Genomic DNA, 20,358 nt, shown 5'->3' with positions numbered 1-20,358 from the left:
TAAAATGAAAGGACGAAACCTAACTGTCCCCCTTGGTGTGGGCCAGCCTTGCCGACCTGCTTGCAAGAGACAGAAGAGAGTGGAAGTCCGGGTATCCGACCCAGACACCAGGTCGTAAAAGGCACGAGCTTTCTGCGTACCCCCTCCCTGGCCTACCTGTTGTGAGGACATTCATGCAACCTGTATTTGCGGAGAGACTGAGCTCCTACCAAGTGCCGGAGAGGAACAAGGGACTCCTGCCAGCTGGCGAGCAGCCCTTCCAGCCCCAGGCCAGACTGCAGAGGACAAGCGCCCCACAAAAGCCTGGCTGCTAGAGAAACCTGGAGCCAGAACCTTCCTGACCCACAAAAGCCAGGAGGTAACAGATCCTTGTTGCCTTAAGCCACTGGGTTTTGACATAATGCGTTATGTAGCGACAGAGAACAGAACGCCCTTCTCTCCTGGTCACCATGGCAAGAATAGATACGGCTCAGTTTCACCCTCCTTCGTTATATTTTATATATATTTCCTTTCCTATGTGCTCCAATCTTTAACAAGAATCCTCTGTGCTAGCACAGTAAGATTAAGGTACACGGCAGAGGAGAATGTGTTCACTGAAGTACAATGTTTGAAATGCGTACCGAGAGCGCAACTCCTATCAAACTTCCCTGAGAAGATTTAGAACTTTGCTTAACTGACATGTACATTTATACCTCTTCCACCACCGAAACCGAATCTGATACAGCTTACAGTGGAAACTGATAAAATAAAATCAAGAGTTATTACAGCGCTAACTAATAAAGAGATGAGGTAGAGCTTTAAATTTAGATTTGTATGGAATAATTCGAGAAATGTCTTAATGGTTCCTGAAAAACCTGCTCATTTTGGACAAAGACATTCACTCGTATAGGCCCTGGGAACCGCTTAGCAAGCCACCTGGCCCAGAACTAACAGTAGCCATGAGTTCCCTTCCAGCTCAGCTCAGAAATGCTCTCAGCCTACACTCCTAATAGTCCCCAGGCCCAATGAGATGGCTGAGGGTCACAGACATGTACAGCCACAGAGCACGTGACCCTGTCCTGTCCCCAGCAGAACACATGCAAGCTCAGGAGACCTGGGGACCTCTGGCCACAGGACTCCAGGAGCCTGATTAAGTCCCAACTCCAGAGTATCTCATGTACCGTGTTCAGTTTAATCCCACCGAAGACCCTCCGCGGCCAGAATCTAAGGACTCAGGGAAGACGGGCAGCCGGAACTCTGTGCCCGCAGCCTGCGTGACAGGTAGGAGGAAGGCGAACTACCTGGTGGGGAAAATTCTCACTCAAGTCAGACGGGAATCTGGCTTCTCTCGCAGGGATATCTACGCTTTATTTCCAATATCCAATTCACTTTTCTCTGAAAGTTAAAAATCAGAGTTTGTGCTTAGTGCCTCAGAAAGAGCTAAAACAATGACTTAAAAAACCATGTTAAGGGGCGCCTGGGTGGCTCAGTGGGTTAGGCCGCTGCCTTCGGCTCAGGTCGTGATCTCAGAGTCCTGGGATCGAGTCCCGCATCGGGCTCTCTGCTCAGCGGAGAGCCTGCTTCCCTCTCTCTCTCTCTGGCTGCCTCTCCGTCTACTTGTGTGATTTCTCTCTGTCAAATTAATAAATAAAATCTTTAAAAAAAAAAAAAAAAAAAAAACCATGTTAATAAGGATCAAACACGGTGATCACAACAGAATAAAAAGACCATCATCCCTATCATTACCAAAGATTTCCACCTTTCCAACACTATTTATGAAAATGTATTAAAAGCAACATAAAACAACAAATCATGGGACAAAAATAAACTGCAAAAGAAGCTCAGCGTCCATATCCGGTTACTTCATTTTCGTTGGGTTTTTTTTGTTTTTTTTTTTTTTTTTCAATCTTCCTATACTTCAAGTACTATTTTCCAAATACAGTAAGTTGTCCAGTAACAAACTTAATTTTATGATAATCTTAAATCAACCACCTTTGACAAATGCAGCTTTTGCAGTCAGAAATATTTTACACAGAAAGCTAAAATTTAATATATCTCTCAAAAAGCATTTATTAAACCAATGCTTGTTAGTATTTCCATCGAATATTTTTAAATTTATTTTAAAGAAATAAAATTTTTATTGGAAAAGGAAAACAGGATAAGAGAAGAGAATGAGTAGAGAATGAAAAAGTTCAGGCTATTATAAGCAGACACATCGGATTCTTAGTATCTTATGCCATTTGAAAAGGTTGTTTTACTATCAGTGTAACTAATCACAATGAAACCATCTCTTACAACTAAAGACATTATAATGAATTTTCTTTACAACTACAGAGAAATGGGATTTGCTGTTTCACATCAAATAGAACAGACTGTATAAATTCTTCTTCCTATTTATTGTAAAATATAATTTCATCTATAAAATCAGTCATGAAATATTAAAACTGAAACAACAGAATTTATATCCTTTACTTAATTTAGTTTAAACGGACTATTCACTTAAAAAAAAGGGGGTGGTACGTGTGATAGAGCCCCCTGTACTTTCTCATTAAGTGTTTCCATTAGACCCTTTATTTTCAAGAATTTATAATATGCCCATAAAAAAAGTATTCCATGATAAAACTTAGTATACTTTCCTCAGATTTGCCTTTTATCTTTTTCAAAAGGCAAGAGAATGAAGCACATGGTATATGAAAGCTGAGAAAAAGGGGAATAAAAAGAAACATGTAATATATTCACTCTGAAAATTTTAAACACTAGTAAAAAAGAACATTAAAGTGCAAGGAAGGAAGTCTTTGTTTTCCTCCCAACCGGTCCAAGGAAAGGCTGCAGGACGTGTGGCAGCCACTGACCCCGAGCCTCAGAGTCCTGGGTTACATGGGAGGGAAAGAGAAGACCCCTCCATTCGAGGAGAAAAGCCCTCAGTGACAGTAAGAAGCCACTTGGCACTAACCACCAACAGAAAAGTATGAATTTTTTTTTCATTCCAGTAGAAAAATAGGAATAAAAAGGGAATTTCCAAATTGCGAATCTGGGAGAAATACAACAAAAACACGTCCCAAGACACGTTCCAGAGTTCCTGGCGAGACGTCTTCAGCAGGTCCACCGGGGAGAGCCAGGACGGGTGCAACGGCTCATCACCGAGCAGAAGGGAAAAGAGACTGAAACTGCTAATTTGGGGAGAAATCTGGAAAACACTGTAATTCCAAATGTCAATAAGCTAACACACGATATAAAACTATCAAGCCTCAAGACATGTGGAATATAAATTATTAGGTATGAAAAGATGTGGGTGCTAAGAAAGTATATTTAGAAAGGAGAAAGCCTTCAGTGTTCAGTTTTTAAAATGGATGCAGATCCAACCAAGTCCATTTACATACCAAAGTTAATAGTTTTTTTCCTCTGGGTGGCAAAATTATAGGTAACCTTTTTTCTTTTTCCTAACATTTTCCTATACTTTCTAAAATAGATTATTTTGGGGGGGAAGACTGACATGGACACTTTAAAAAGTCTCTACAGATGGCTAAAGTAATGGAAATTGATGACCACCGTCAAGAAAAGAAGAGAAACCCTAAGAAAGAAATACATTCATGATTGTGGTTCTTGGACTAAACTCAGAGTCAAAATAAATAAAAGGATAGTTATGGGGGATGTTTGGTGAAACACTCAGGACCTCCCACTGACAATCAAGAAGGGAGGGAGGTGGGCAGCAACAATTAACACACCATTCACACCCGACCCTGGCATCCAACACCATCCCTACTAAACGGAACCAGGCAGCCTCAAGAAATGACAGATTCTAGGGCTGGAGCAAGGTAGGTGTACAAAATGAGCCTGGAACATTTTCTTTATTATGTCAAAAAGTGGAGAAATGCTTTAAAAAACAAAACAAAAAAAAAACAATGTAACAAAGACACTGGAGTCCACTGGAAAGGGCTCCCACTGGCCAAATCTGGGACGAATGGAGCATCAAATATAAGCGTCAGTAGGCACAGGAATGGGTAAGTCCATATGGATAGGTGGGAGACAGCCAGACACATGGATGAACCGATGGGCCCACGATGGCTCTGTGCGTACTAGGATGCTGAGGGCCGACTGGTAAAGATGGACAGAGTGAAGCACAGACAATCATAGTGGCAAAGAGTGCCAAAGAATCACCAATGGGTGCTAAATTGGCGGGGGGGGGGGGTCATTTCGATATGCAAAATGCTTAAATGGTGATAAAGCAACTGCTTATCAGTTGCAAGGGAAGAATTAAAAAACAACCTCAGTGACTGATTGTCTGGTGGATAAATCAGCAACACCTTGTGGGGGGAGGGTGGTAAAAATTAACACCCTCAAGGAAGGGCAGATAGACAGGGTATGCCTCCAGCCAGAACACTCTTGGAAGGACAGGACCCCCATGCATCCATGCAGCTGAGAATGCAAATCCTGCAGTGAGACAAGAGGAAACAGCAGACAAACACAAAGTGAGGAATACTTTATTTAAGACGGAATAAAAACAAAACAAAAAACAAAACGGGGAGGACTACATTCTTCACCAATGTCAATGTCATAAAAGACCATGGAAACATTCCACATTCAAGGAGGCAGAGGAGACAGGACAACCAAATGCAATGCTTGTTGTCAACCTGGATCCTGTGGGGGCAGGAAAAATGCTACTAAGAACATTTTAGGTCAACCGACAAAAAGGACTGCGATGATTAACTGTATGTGTTAACTAAGTGGGTTAAGGGATAGCCAGATAGCCGGTAAAACACTACATCTGGGTGTGTCTATGAAGGCATTTCTGGAAGGGACAAGCATCTGAATCAACAGACTGAGTAAAGATCACCTCACCAATGCAGGTGGGTGTCCCCCAATCAGCTGAGGGCCGACACAGAACAAAAAGGCAGAAAAGGGGCAAATTTGGTTTTTGTTTTAGCTTGAACTGGGACATCCATCTTCTCGGGCCTTCACACTCCTGGTTCTTGGGCTTTCAGAATCAGAATGAAAACACCAACATCTCTGTGTCTCCCGGCTGCAGAAAGCAGACTGTGGGGCACCTAACCCCGATGGCATGTGAGCAAGCCCTGGCCCACAGCCACTCATCCGCGTGCAAACGCACATGTGTCTACTCTCCTTCTTGAAGAATCCTGACACAGAGCTCTGTACAGGGTATTTCTGGAGGAGAATAGTGAGGCGAAGTTTTCTGACTTAGTTCTGGGACTTCTCCTAGAAGAGGCTCTCTAATCTGATTAAAGATGCTAACAACTCTGTTTTCAGTAGAGAGAGTACTTCTATTTGGTCCACAATGAGAACGGATTGCAGATACACAAAATATCTGCACTGGATATTCCTAATCAACCACTTACATAAACACAAGAGTTAAGTGATTCTATACACGATACTAATGCATCCAGGAGCCACAGAAGATAATGACCAGCTACTGGGCCCTAATGCAGCCGGACAAAATGATGAAAGAAAACGGTGAGCTCAGGGAGTCGGAGCCCCCGCTCAAGCACAGCATAAAGGACCTGAGAGCCTCCAAGTGTGCCCTGGAGGAAAGCCTGATCTCTGCAGGGTTGAAAGTGCTGGGTCTCAAATGCCAAACATCCTTCTGAGACTGGCTAGATCAGAAAGCCAGCTGAGTGCCCATCTCGCAGCAGTGCACTGTTACTCTGAGGGCACTAACCAGGAAGGACCCAGCCCCTCAAGGCTGGGATGGGGACATGCAGGAAGCCTGTGATAAAGCTGGGGATACGGAGCCCCTAAGTTCTCGTACATCTTCTTTGCCGGCAGAAGAGGTCCTCCCAACTCCAATAGTGCCCTCACGCCAGTCTCATATTTCATATATCTGTATTTAATATGTCATTGGTTCTGTTTCTCTATAAGTACCAATGTAAAATTATAAAATTAAATACTTCAATTATATACAGGAATATCCTTATCTCTAGAAAACAGCAGACACTGAAAGATTTATAGGTAAAGGGTCATGATATACTTAAAATTCACTCAAAAGGTTCAGGAAAAAAGTGTGTGTGTACACACACGTGTGTGTAGGAGAGAGTATGCATACTCTCCAGATTATCCCCAAATAAAAAGTAAAGAACACGACCACCAACAAAAAGGTGAGCTGGTTTCATACAGACGGCTTATAAAGACCTCCACACATCTCTACTAATCATCGGCAGGGGGGACGGTTAGAAGACTATAATGCTCCTTAAAAGTGACAAACATCACTTCTTAGACTTGACAATACCCTTACTCTATACACTAACTAGTAGTTCCCATGTAGACTCCCAGGAACCCAAAAAGATGTGACTTCCGACTGAGGGCCTACTGCAAAAGGTATCCTTCCTAGTATAGCTGAGTCTTTGTACTAAAAAGTTTTAACTCCTTTGCCATCACGGTGTGGGGGGAAGATGCTGGCATCTTTCTGTCCATTTTTTCCCACTGCATTTCTACACCAGCCTTAAAAAAGTCCTGGGAGATGCCAAGGCCAACAGAATGTCCTACTTCAGAGGAGTATGAGGGCATTTTTCCCAGTCCTGGCAAAGCTGGTTAACGTGCTGAACCTTCAAAATTCCAGTGGCATCAACCAGCTATCTGCAACAGATAAACCTTCCTCACGTCCCACGCAAAAGGCTGCAAACCGGCACACACAGTGGAGCTTCCCCACAAAGGCACCATGTGAAAAGGCACACAGTGGGCACATACGGCTGAGGCATCACAAGACTTCTCACATCTGTAGGTCCTGTCGGCACTGCTTCCGTCTCCGGTCCTCCACACGTGGGCTCTGACCGTAGCATCCAGTCCGGTTCTCTGTGACTAGGAGCCGCTGGCAATCACATACACCTATGGGTCCCTTCATTACGCTAGAAGGTTCTCTCTGCAGGTTTCTTGCCATTCGTTACACAGAGCTCTTGTGCTTCTGTAACTTTTCTTAACCCTTTTCCCATGGTTTTCACCTAGTAAAACTGCATTTATTTCCGTTCTTAAGTTTCCCTCTGAACACTCCTTCTGACTTCCATTTTGCTGTTTCTGACTAAGCCTCTGTGTCTCTCACATCTCCTTCTAACTAATTACTATAAATGAGAGAAGGTTAAATAACCTCCAAACTTTATTTAATGCTTACATTAAACTTTAATTTAAACTTTATTTAAATGATTGTTCTTGGAATATTTTAACACACTTCCTCTGTTTTACCCGATATGGTACAAATTACAAAAATAAACTCATCTGAAATTCTATCACCTTTCCTTTATCTGTCTTCCGTGTATTTATCCTGCCTGCTGATACGAGTGTTAATGAATTCAAAAAATAAAAAAATAAAATATGGGTAAAGAAAGGCAGGAGAGAAAACGAGTATATACAAAGTCAGACTCTTCAAAAGCAAAACCAAAAAAGGCTAAGTTTCAGTTTGCTCATCGTCTATAGTGCCTAAGACTCATCTACAAAATTCTGGAACACTTGAACGAAGAAGCTCCCTTCTCAACTTAGAAGGCAGATATTCTGTATTAATTTATACATCAGGAGACAGACTACCAAAAGGAATGAAGAGGTTAGAACATAAAGTGTGTGTAAGTCCAACATCTTAGGGAAGTTCTAGAACCGAGAGGGGAGTGAAGACATGCTTGGGGTACCTCCTCGGTTACAAGGATGGCAGAGTCGCCCCCCTACAAAGCCCCTGACACTGCTGAAGTGCCCAGAATGTCCCCTTGGTAGCACCTCACATATGCTTAGGTGAACAAGAGAACATGGGCAACGGGCGGAGAGGGGCAGCTGCGGGACCTTCTTTCCTCACACCCCCAAAGTCATTTAAAGCAGTGATCTGGAGGTGCTTCTCAGCTCCCTTCAAGCCTGGTCACCCTCCGTGCGCTCGGGGCGAGGTCACCATCACGTGCTTTCTCTGCCACAGAGTCAGTGTTTTCCAAGGTCTCCCGTTCCTTCCACGTTCACGGCTGAGACGTGCTGTTCGGGTGATCCCTCGGTGACAACAAATGTAGACAGTAAGCCAACAGAGGACCAACCTTCTCAAGAGGAAAATGCTGCGGCCAAAGCCCCCTCAAACATATGTGTCTGCTGGTTTCCAAGGGCTGCATTTATTTCTATTTAAAATCTATGGATGAAGTACGGAAGTGACTAAGGAACAGTGTTTCGCACGTGAACAGAGATATCACTAATGCCATTTAAAAATGAAGTCCTATACCACAAGCAAGGATTTTTAAATAAGTCTATGTTACTCAACTATGTATAGAAAAAAAAATAAGACCAACTTAGGATTCCACATATACATCACTTCCTATGACAAGGCCAAGTTAAAAAAAATTTTGAGATTAAAATACTATGTATGAAATACATACTATACTATATATGAAATACAGCAAAAACAATGAAGTAGGCAAATATCAACACTTGGAAAATTCTGCATCACATACATCTCACTCATTTACTAATTTTTTAATTCTATCAATTCTTACAAATCAGTAAGAATTGTCAGCTCTGAGTTCATTCTGAAACTAGCATGCTCGGAAAATCAATCCTCTCGCGCATGCTAGCAGCCCTTCCTCGGTGGTCTCACGGGGGCCATTTAGGGAGCGTCACATGTGGCTCGGAGCCTCCTTCAGATCACACTTCTAAGAAAATAGGGCAGAATGATAGAACACCCCAGCCCTGTAATCCCACGCTTCCGCACTCTGAGGAACAGCTCACAGAACTCTATCTGTAGAGAAGGGTAACTGCAGAACACTTATTTCCTACAGCTTCACAACCTGCTTTTCCTTTTCTGATTTGGATACAGGAGCTGGAACCAACCCGACGAGAAGTTAATGCCCTAACACCTTAAGTATTGTAAGAAGTGGGCTTAAAAATGGGTCAAACACAAATACAGAAGTCTGTGTCTTGCTCTCGTAAGCTTCCAAGGCAGGTAGGTATTCCTGCTCTGCAGGCAGTCAGGTCCCCGCTGATGCTGGAATCCCAGCTCCTTCCATCTTCAGGGCCCTGCCTTAGAGCTTCCTCATTGCCTGCATCCAGGGGACAGAAGCAAAGGAGCAGGAAAGAGGCAGCACATTTGCTTCCTAAAAGCCTTGACTGAAAAGTGGCATCTACAGCTTGACTCACACTTGCTTCCTGCCATGGTCAGGAACAGGCGGCCTAGGGCCCTGTAGCTCCATCGCATGAAAGAGAAAAACTGACAGGTTAGGAGGGTGGCCAGCTCCCTCTACCACACACCAACCCCAAAGCTATCACAGTGCTTCTCACGAGAACATTAAGGAAAGCTTTCAGTCCTTACTAGACTTACAAAAGCTTTGAGAAAGGCAACTATTCCCAAGAGCACACCTAGAGCTCTTCCTTCCATATCTGTAAAACAAGGGAATTACAGACCACATCCATCATTTACAAATTCACCTAATCATCAAAACTTGAACATTGTGCTTAAGAACATCGAGGGGTGCCTAAGTGGCTTGTCAGTTGGATGCGGCGCTCTTGACGTCAGCTCAGGACATCTCAGAGTCATGAGATGGAGCCCCACGTCGGGCTCCCTGCAGGGCCTGGAGTCTGCTTGGGATTCTCCCTCACTCTCTCCCTCTGCCTCTCCCCCTCGAGCTTGCACATCCAACCCGCACTTAGGAAGGCAGGCAGACAGGCAGGCAGTCTGGGGTAGGGACCAAAGTCTACAGTTTTGAAGAGCTCCTGCATGACTGTGCTGAGCCAGACTCGGGATCTCCCGGATCCCAGTCCTTCCTACCCTCAAATAAACAAGACATACTTCACACATGTTTACAGGACTTGCAGCTGAGGCACAGAGGAGGAGGAAGAAAGAAAGGGGAACAAGCAAGCTGAACCAGGAAAGAGAGTAAATGTGCGGTACTAAACTGGCCGCCACACGGAGAGCTCAGACCCACCCCCACCCCACCAGACCATTTGCCTACGTCATCACTTGCCACAAAGAAATATTCTGAATGTCCCTTTGGCAAACACTGCCTCAACCTCTACCACCCTGAAAGCCTAGGGCGTTAATCACCACCCATATACAAAACCACACGACGGACCCAGAAGGTCCTTAATGAAAACTGTTTCATCTCATTTTTTGAAAGACAGTAATTTCTACTACCTCTACTAATGATCTAAATTTTCCAAGCTATTTTTAAAAGTACATTAGCACCTTAGTTTAAATTCTAATGTCTTGTCTTTATAATTATATGCACTACTATAACTATGAGTCCTCATCCTATAATAACTGATCCAATAATTATATTTCAAATTCTGACCTCTAATTCAGAATTAGCAGAAATCTTAAGTGAATTGTACACTTCAAAAGCAGTAATTTGTTGCTTCTTCTAGATTTAAAACACCAAGTTTCCATTATATTTAGTAACTGACAAGAACACTGGACTTTGGCTGCATTGGATGACTACACTGGTATAACTCCAACTATGTTAAACAGTGTCTTTTCCCAACCAGGCGTCTTATTACCTTACGCGTTTTTATTTAACACTGTTTTGTTGTTTGTTTGTGGGGCTTTTTTAAAATATTTTATTTATCTACTCAACAGAGAGAGAAATCACAAATAGGCAGAGAAGCAGACAGAGAGAGGGAAACAGGTTCCGTGCTGAGCAGAGAGCCCGATTCGGGGCTCGATCCCAGGACCCTGAGATCAAGACCTGAGCCAAAGGCAGAGGCTTAACCCACTGAGCCACCCAAGTGCCCCGTTTGTTTTTACAGAACAAAAAGCAGAGCATATTAGAGAAAATAAAGGAGAAATGTGAACATCAAACACACTGAAAAGCACTGAGAGCTAAGACTGAGATAATGTAGCTTTAGCAAACAGCAGCAGAAACTAGAAAAGCTGAAGTATCTAAAATCTGTTTTAAGAAGCCTGTGTTCTACATCTGCCCATAAGGGATCTCTGACAAGCACTCCATGTCTGGAATGCAGACATCCCTGCTATGGAAGGACTATCATGGGCTGTCAACTTCTTAGTCAGGGGCTGACTTTGCTACAAAGTATGACATGATATAATTACAAATGTCTGACAGTTCTCCTGGTTTAGAAAATTTTAGCGCTCTGAATATTAAACAAAAATAGTAGTGCTATTTGGTTCTACAGGCAAGTGGGATGAAAAGAGCCTTTACCAGTCTTCCACACTCCCATTTTGACTTTTACGTTTTTTCTCATAACACCAACATGCTCAGTCATTACTGTTTTGTCAAATTGTCTCCTTGCTCTGACCTTGTCTACAGTGTGTTTCAGATCAAACAGACTCACTTCCACGTGCCCACAGGTGCCTTCCTCCTCCATAGTGGTGGCACTGGCCCCCACAGGTTCACTGTGAGGGTCAATCCTCAACAGAGTATAAACTCAGTACATAATGTGCTTGGCACCCAGCAATTGCTCAGCAAGTATTAACAATCATTATCATCGAAACCAATTTTATTTTTGAAATCTCTGCTCCTGAAAGTAACTTTATACCCAACTCCTGCAAAAACACATCTTTACCACAATCACCCCATCCCATCTTTTTCATATAAAGTAAACAGTCTCTCTTACAGACTTTGCAAACAGAAAAAAAAAAGTAAATGTTTGTGTTTTAAACATGTGGTAGACACAAAAAATAATTTTAATATGTGCAAGCTATTCAGCATCATAGAAGCCAGCCCTGGGTACAGATCCCAGCTTAAGGAAATGAAACCCTTATGTTCGTAGTCCCTCTGGGTGCCCCATCACCTATCCTCTTCTTACAGCACCATCTGCTAACACGAACTTTGTGTTTACGTTTTACTACTTCATCAAATCTGAACTGCTAACAATATGCAATTTTGTCTTGCAAATTTCTAAACCTAAAAAAAAGGGGGGAAAAGACTAAATGCATTCTTCTGGAAGTATCTTTTCTTCCCCCAAATGACATTCCTGACCCTTACCCTTGGTAATGCATGTAGCTAAAATTCATTCAGTTTCACTACTGTATAGTCCCTCACAGTAGAAGTATAATACGATTTACCCATTCTCTTGTGATGGACACTGCTTCCAATTTTCTTCTTTCACCAGAACAACCGTGAGCACTCTGGTACACACCACCAGGCACTCAAGTACAGGAGTTTCTCCAAGGCAGTGGTTTGCCAGTTTTGGCATGCACCTGATCACCTGAAGAGCTTGTTAAGAGGCCCCATCCCCACGTCTGAGTAGATCTAGGCTGAGGCCCAAAATCTGCCTACAAAGTTCCCATGAAATCCTGGGAACACAATTTAGAAGCACTGCTCTAGGAAAAAGACTCAAGAATGGAATTACTGGGACAAAGGTACATGCATCTCTAACTTCACTAGATAATCCCAAAGTTATCACACCAAGTTAGACTCCTACTAGTTGTGTATAAGCACTCCAATTGTTTCTTTTTTTTTTTTTAAAGATTTTATTTATTAATTTGACAGAGAGAAATCACAAGTAGACGGAGAGGCAGCCAGAGAGAGAGAGAGAGAGAGAGAGGGAAGCAGGCTCCCCGCTGTGCAGAGAGCCCGATGCGGGACTCGATCCCAGGACCCTGAGATCATGACCTGAGCCGAAGGCAGCGGCTTAACCCACTGAGCCACCCAGGCGCCCCAGCACTCCAATTGTTTCTTACCTCCCAAACAACAGATACTGCCAGATTTTTACACTGCTGCCAACCTAATGTGTGTGAAACTATATATCCTTTTCATCCTAATTTGCCTTTCCCTAATTACTAATTAAGTTGAAAATCTTTGCATTCGGGATTCCTCTTTTGTGAGATGCCTACTGGGGTCCTTTGCCCATTCTTCTATTTTTACTGATTTGCCAGTTACCCTTCTGGATACTAATCTTTTATCAGTAATATGTACTGAAAATGCCTATTCTCACTTGTGACTTCTCTGTTCACTTACTTGATGGTTTCTTTTAATAAATACAAGTTATCTTATGGTCTGCATCTTCTATGATTTGTTTGAGAACCTCTTGTCTGTATCAGAATCCTACAACTATTGTCCTACCTTGTCTTCTAGAAGTTTCACAATTTTGATGTATTTAAGCCTTTGATGGGCCTATAGTTGATTTTTTTTTTAATGATGTATCCCACTCTCAAGGAGCTTTGTATTTGGTAAAAGGATACAAAAAGTGCCCCAAATGAAATATTGATTAGGTGTTAACCACTCACTCCTTCATTGAAATTTATTCTGCTCTCTTACTGGGACAAACAAAAATATGAAAATTTGAAATATGAAAAATACAAAAACAAAAATAGTTAAAGTTTCAATGTGAAATTAGACTATGATCCCCAACCTACCACATCCCAGGAAGAATCCTCAAAAAAACCCCAAAAACTCAATGTGATGTCTTTCTAAAAATATAGAGAATTAAGCACAGGAGAAAGTGTGGGAAAACTGTTGCTCTCAATAGTATCAGCTGGGATATAAATCTATACACCTTTCCAGAAGTTAATATTTTGCTCTCTCTCCACACAAGCATGTGCACATGCACACACACACATACCTTATAATAGGTATATTCTTTGAGCTACCAGTGACTCTACAGGAAATAACTGGACAAAATATGTATTTAAGGATATTCAGCATGAAACTCTTTATAATACAAAAATTATAAACAACCTAATATCCAGTGACACAGAATGGGCTAGAGCCTGTCCGTACACGGGAGCGCGGTGCAGATTACAGTGCATTAATGTGAAAAAATGTTCACAATATTCCAGTAACTAACCAAAGCAGTCAACAAAATGCACATATAAATATTCATTTATTCATAAACATTTATCAAGTGCCTTGGGTGTGCCAGGTACCAAGGAAGTCACTGGTAAGCAAAAAGAGGTCTATTCCCTGAATCCATGGAGCTTGTGAGCTTTGCTGGGAGACAGACCAGATATATGACTTCAAGTTATTCTGGCTGGGACAGTAAAGTCACACATGTTTTAAACACAGAGACAATTTACAGGTGTGTATGTGTAATATATCCAGCATCAAAGAGAACACACGCACCCAGCTCTATGGACAACCAGCTACTGGTAAGAGGGAGAATTAGAGCAAACACCTTGTGAGCAACTGAAGTGTATCTATCTTCTGCAAAAAGGCTCTGGGGAGAATTTTAAGAAATGCAGTGTAGTTATGGAAAGTCACACACTGGAAGAAAAATGTGAGACATTGCAGAACCACAGCAAAAGAACTGGGACAAACAGCTTCCATTCCTGCCAATTCAAAACTGAGACTGACCAAGACCAAGTACAAGTTCTTGAGCAGATGACCATTCTTCTAAGGGCCTACACTCTTCCCTTTCCCTGCTATGTCTGTGTCTAACAAATAATAATAAGGCTCCTGAGATACGAAATTATCTCACAATTGGGAAAGGCTCAAGGATTCTGACATTATATGCTCATTTCTTTTTAAACTTCTGCACCAAAGATCAGTGAAGTGATGAGAGTCATTAATTTCAAAGGGAAAATTTTTGACTTTAAAGCACAGCTATCACACACTACCTCAATCAAGAGATCAAAGTTAACATTCCCGAGTGATGAGACATATCTGCATCATGTAGGTCCCAATACGAGACTGAGAAGGGGACAACTTCATCCCCATGGAATTCCTGCCAAAAAGCTTCACCTTCACTTTACTCATGAAAGGACGTCAGACAAATCCAAAACATTCTACAGAATAACTGACCAGCACTCTTCAAATGTATAAAGGTCATAAAAAATGAAGAAAACCAAAAGGAGCTGTCACAGACTGGAAGAGACTAAGGAGACCGAGTACTGTACAGCAATGTGGGATACTGCACTGGGTCCTGGACCAGAAAAAGGACCTGGTGGTGAACCTCAAACTCTCCAGAAACTGTCTGGTTTTGGTAACTGCACTATGGGTGCATAAGATGTTAATAAAGTGATGCTGGCTGAAAAGTATACGGAAGCTCTCTGAACTATGTTAGCAATTTTTTTGCAATTCTCAAATTATTTCAAAGTATAAATTGTTTGCAAATCATTTCAGATAAATAATACACAAAGGTATGAGATGAATCACTCATTACCTGTAACATAAAAATAGGCTACATCCTCCAAAAATTGTGCTTAAAAATTCCAATATTTGCAAACAGGGCTTATGCTGAAATAAACTGTAATTATTTCATAAAAGTCTGTAATTGCGATAATGTAGAAAATACAGTCATTTTCCTAGGGTACTGAAATCTCTCCAGATAAATGGCCTAATTTATTTTCCCCCTTAATCTTTTTTTAATTCAATTCAACTTACATTTATTTAACATCTACTATGGCTACATAACTGCTAGAGCCTGATAATATAATTTTGATATATAAGAAATGAACATTTTAGAACACAACAGAGAAAAGCATAGAGTAACAAAACTGGAATAATTTTTCACTCCTATACAACCTAGCAATGAATACAGACACTTATTTAGTGCAAATGTCAGGAAGACAGAGGACGCTCACAGCTTACGTGAATCCCCTTCAATAATAAGTGGTTTTGACCTCTAGATTTATCTCCAAAAATTATCCTTGGAAATGCCAAAATGACTGTCTCCAAGAAACACTATACTTCTAGTCCTTTATTTTTACTTTTTTTTTTTTTTTTCATTTAATCATTATGGTTTTGGTGCACTGCTATTTTTAACACAAATTTAAACCACCCAATTTTCAGAGTGGCAGGGAAAAGTTTACACTGGTATAAACGCATGGAGCTTCCTTACTCTCCTAAGAGATCAAAGGTAATCGTGTATGGCCAGGGGTGTCAAAATGTGACCTTGGAGCCCACGGCTTCAGCATCACCCAGGAGGAGCTGGTCAGCAACGCAGATTCTCAGCTCCAGTCCACACCGGCTGAGTTAGAGGCTCCGGGCATGCGGAGCAGCTGTGTTTTCATACACTCTCCAGGTGACTCAGCTGCACCTTCACTTTGAGAACCACTGATGGAAGCAGAAAGACTGGCCTGGGAGTCAGGAAGCCTGATTCTAATCCCTGCTCTGCCACTAATCTCTGAGACAGATTACTCAGCTTCTGTGGGGGCTCAGTCTCCTTACAGGACGATCACGGAACTGGAATAGATCACCGCCACACGCCTCAGACCAAGACTTGATGGATCTGGGAAGGCAGTCCCTCCTATAAGGCCTAAAAGTGAAATGTCCACCCAAGGATTTCCCCGCATCTTTCTTTTTCATCAAAATAAAACAATCTAAATTTCTTCTTTCCCTCAACTGGTCTCTGAATCACATTCAATGTATCTAAAAGAAGGGGTGCCTGAGTGGCTCAGTTGATTACACTACTGACTCTTGACTTTGGCTGGGGTCATGATCTCAGGGTCCTGGAATGGAGCCCAGACTTGGCTCCACACTCAGTGGGGCGTCGGCTCCAGGATTCTCTCTCCCTCACCCGCCTCACTCCCATTCATGCATGTGCTATCTTCAAAAAACAAACAAATAAATAAATAAATTTATAGGGGTGTGTGTGTGTGTGTGTGTGTGTGTATAATGTCTTATTTAGATAAAATTGTGTTTGCTTTAGCAAAAGCAATACAAATGCTGACTTTACTGTTGCCTATTTATTCAAATAAACAAGTCTGTACGGGAGAAACTCCACATAGCAAAATCTCCAAGAAATGCAGCTACTATAGACTGAATTGTGTCCTCCCGCAAAATTCATATGTTAAATCCCTAATCCCCATTGTGATGGTATTTGCAGGTGTGACCTTTGAGAAGTACCTAGATTTAAATGAAATAATGGAGTAGGGTCTCCATGATGAATCAATGCCCTTATAAGAAGGGGAGAAGAGTCCCGAGTTCCTCTCTCTGCCATGGGAGGACACAGCAAGGAAGGGGACATCTGTAAACCAGGAAGAGTCCTCACCAGGAACCAGCGCCTTGATCCTGGACTTCATGCTCAGAGCTACAATAAATAAATTTCTGTGGTTTCTGCTCTCTGGGCTATCCTATTTTGTTCTAGCAGCCGAGCTAAGACAACTCACTCAAATGTCCCCTCTGGTATGGGGTTGTAACACACCAGGTTATAGCTCAGAACTATGCCCCCAACCCTGCACAAAGAACATGTATGATTTGACCACAGAAAGTATTTAACAAGTTTGAAAATAAAATATTTTAAAATGTATAGAACTAGGTACTTGCATTACTGCATAAGAAAAACAACTTAATTTCTTCTTCTGTTCGTAGATTTATGAACTGGGATTCTTCTCACCTCTGTGATACCTAAGAGACTTGTCATACAAAACCCTTCTCTGAGATGTGGGAAAGAGGGAGAGTCTAATTTACAAAGGTCAGAGAATTCTCCAACAACACAAGCCCAATTAAAGTCAATGCTGGGAGAAAGGCCCCGTGGAGCGAGCGGATGGCAGCTAATGCTGGGACCTAGCTGAAAGCCTGGACCCTGAGCTGGACCCTGAGCGCGCTCCCGCAGCCTGCTCGCAGGCCGCGAGACCCCTTCGCTCTGCGCATCGGCACGGTAGCACTCGGGAAAACGCACTCCGGGAGCAGATCCCGAGAGCACAGGGCGCTGCCAACGCCCGCACCTACGGTGGTGTCTGGAAGTAGCCGGGACCGCTGCTTGCGCACCTCACGTTGCTGAATGCCCTACCTTACAGCTTTCCTGCAAATCCGAAACTATTCCAAAACACAGTTTTAAGAACGCACCCGTGGCAACTGCGTTATCAGCAACCATCACTTGCCTCAGAGAAAGACCAGCTGCCGGAGAACCTTGCCTTACTGTCAGGCCGGTCCACAGGAGTGGACACCTCGAGTGCGAGCAACCGTAGAACGCGTAACTAACACTGGAGATTTGAATTCGGACACGAACTTTGGTCACATTAATCTGGGTTTTAAGTGGAAAAAGGGGAAGAATTAAACCCTACTCTACGAGACGGCTGTGCTAACTGAAGCATGCGGGGTACACGCCAGAAATGATGCTCTCATCAACGCGCCGGTGCCCTGCGCGCCCGGTGCCCTGCCCGCCCGGGGTCGCTGCCCGCCCGGAGTCGCTGCCCGCCCGGGGTCCCTGCCCGCCCGGAGTCGCTGCCCGCCCGGGGTCGCTGCCCGCCCGGAGTCGCTGCCCGCCCGGGGTCCCTGCCCGCCCGGAGTCGCTGCCCGCCCGGGGTCGCTGCCCGCCCGGGGTCCCTGCCCGCCCAGGGTCGCTGCCCGGGGTCCCTGCCCGCCCGGGGGCCCTGCCCGCCCGGGGTCGCTGCCCGCCCGGGGTCGCTGCCCGCCCGGTGCCCTGCCCGCCCGGGGTCGCTGCCCGCCCGGGGCCCTGCGCGCCCGGACTTCTCGCCGCAGAACAGGTGCGCGCGGGGAGTAGCCGCCAGCGCCGGCTGTGGAGCGGCAGGGCCGTCCCCACCAGGCCTATGAGTGCGTCTAAGACAGAGAAGCCCTACAGGTGTGTCCACGGGTGCCCGTCCCGTTCCTGACCCCGTCCCGTTCCTGACCCCGTCCCGTTCCTGACCCCGTGAAACAGAAGGGCTATGCGCGACTCCTCACACGCCACAGGGCTGCAGAGCTCCCGGGCCGCCTCCCGGGGCTCCCCTCCCGGACGCGCGGGCACGCTCAGGGCGCGCTCTCCGGCTGAGCAGCGCGTCTACGGGGCAAACCCCGCCGCCGCACGCAGCCGGGCGCCGCAGCCCGGCCTCCCCCGCGTCCGCAGACGCCGACCGCGAGGGGCCCGGGACCCTCCAACTGCAGCGGCGCTGCTCTCGGTCCCCAGCCGCCCGCCCAGCGTCCTTAACGGAAGGACGGCGCCTCGGCGCATCTGGGGGGGACCTGGGCGTGGGCGGGCGGAGGAGGACACCAGCGCCCGGACCGTAAACCGACGCCCCCGCCGCCCCGCGCCGGGGCCGGCCGGGCGGTAAGCAGCGCCCCGCTGCGTGCAGGGGACGCCGACAGCCGGCCCCGCGGGGCGGTCGAGGCCCGCCGCCCGCGCGAGCCCGGCCGCAGACGGAGCGCGGCGAGCGGGGGAGGGCGGGAGCGGAGGCCGGGCGGCGGCGGGCCGCGGGCGGCGGGCGTGTGCCGGGCGAGGCAGGGCGGCGTCGGGAGGGACCGGCGGCGGGGAGGGGCGGAGGCGGGGGGAGGGGGGAGGAGGAAGAGCGAAGGGCCCTGGCGGGGCTCCCGGCGCCCAGCCGCCCGGGCCCGGGCCCTCAAGCCACCGCCCCCAGGCCCTGCGCTGACGCTGGACGGTCCCCGCCTCCAAACCCCCCGCCCCGGCCAGAGAATAACTTACCTGTTTGCCGACGGAATCGCTCCTGCTCGCCTCTCTGACTGACTCCTCCGGCTCACCGTCTTCCCTCTGGGAGGAAGGGGAGGGACTTCCTGTCTCTCCTCGGAGCGACTTCCGGCGGCTGCCAGGTCGACGCCGTGGTGGACCGAGCGCCGGACACCATGACCAAAAAATAGGATCCCGGAACTGGTTTAGCGAAACCCACGTCGGGTTCCGCGTCTCTGCCCCGAGCGGCCGGCAGACCCGGTGCTGCCTTCGTTTCAGTCCATCAGCTCTTGCCGGAAGTCACTCCGAGGTCAAAGCGGAAGTCCGCCCCTCCCCGGCAGAGGGAAGCGGAAGGGTGGAGGAGTCGATCCGAACCCGGCTTGGGGCCCGGCGCGTCGGTCCGGGAGGCCCCCGGGGTTTTCAGAGGGCGCAGAGCGGGAGGGCCCCGGTCGGTCCTGCCTCCCCCCTGCCGCAGCCGCCCCGCTCCGCCCCTCCGCTCGCTCGCCATCACAAGCCCCGAGGGCTGCGACGGGGGGGCGGACGCGGCCCGGCGGTGCGGGAGGGCCGGGGCCTGCGCGGGCCAGCCGCCGGCCGTCCCCCGCCGCGGCCCGGAGCGGGGCCCTCCCGCGCCGCCGCGGCCCTCTTCGCCCGGGCGAGGGTGCGGGGCTGGGCTGGGCTGGGCGCGTGCGCAGCTCCGGCGTCGGAGGACAACTCGGCGGGCTCCGGGGAGGGAGCCGCGAGCGGCTTCCGACCCTCGCGGGGAGGCCGGGGCGCGGAACGAAGGGCGGAGAAGTGCTCGGTGCTTGGCACGCTCCCGCGCGGGCCACGTTCCGACAGCTCGAGGGCACAGCGGAAGGACGGTTGGAAAGGCGGCCCGGCGCGGGTCGTGGCCCCGGCCCCCCGCCCCGGGCGGACCGTGCGCAGAGCTGGAAGCTCGGCCTGGCAGGGAGACCGCGGCTTGCCCAGTGCGGTGGCAGAGACGCCGTCTGCCGCAGTGCGCAGGCATCCGCCTCGGGGTCGGGGGTGGAGATGCCGTGTGCTGCGCGCCACCTGAGAAGTGATCTGTACTTAGCTAACTTTGCGCAAATGGGGTTTTAAAATTCCGGCCTTGTGATCATGGTGATCGGCTTTCTAAACCAGATCGTCTTTCAAGGTCAAGTCCAGCTCAGTTCTGTT

At 46.6% G+C, this 20,358-nt stretch overlaps 2 protein-coding genes across 3 annotated transcripts in view; both read right to left on the bottom strand.

The window, feature by feature from the left end:
• Positions 1–19,313, bottom strand: part of ZNF407 (zinc finger protein 407) — a 426,160-nt gene extending 406,847 nt beyond the window's left edge. For both annotated transcript variants that reach the window (XM_045085228.1, XM_045085229.1), the window contains exon 1: positions 19,201–19,313. The gene's annotated coding sequence lies outside the window, so the exon portion shown is untranslated. The remainder of the gene's footprint in view (positions 1–19,200) is intronic.
• On the bottom strand, positions 18,194–19,360 carry LOC123393420 (translation initiation factor IF-2-like). The gene is made up of 2 exons (XM_045085292.1): positions 19,257–19,360; positions 18,194–19,076 (listed from the first exon to the last, which is right to left on the bottom strand). Exons 1-2 carry the CDS (start codon positions 19,358–19,360, stop codon positions 18,461–18,463), a joined length of 720 nt encoding a protein of 239 aa, XP_044941227.1. The 3' UTR covers positions 18,194–18,460.
• Positions 19,361–20,358: the final 998 nt, after the last annotated feature.

The sequence above is a fragment of the Mustela putorius genome, unplaced genomic scaffold, assembly GCF_011764305.1.
Source record: "Mustela putorius furo isolate JIRA1106 unplaced genomic scaffold, ASM1176430v1.1 tig00000835_pilon_pilon_pilon, whole genome shotgun sequence".
Taxonomy (NCBI): Eukaryota; Metazoa; Chordata; class Mammalia; order Carnivora; family Mustelidae; genus Mustela; species Mustela putorius.
The sequence above is the reverse complement of the archived record's forward strand: the minus strand, read 5'-3'. Positions and strand labels throughout refer to the sequence as shown.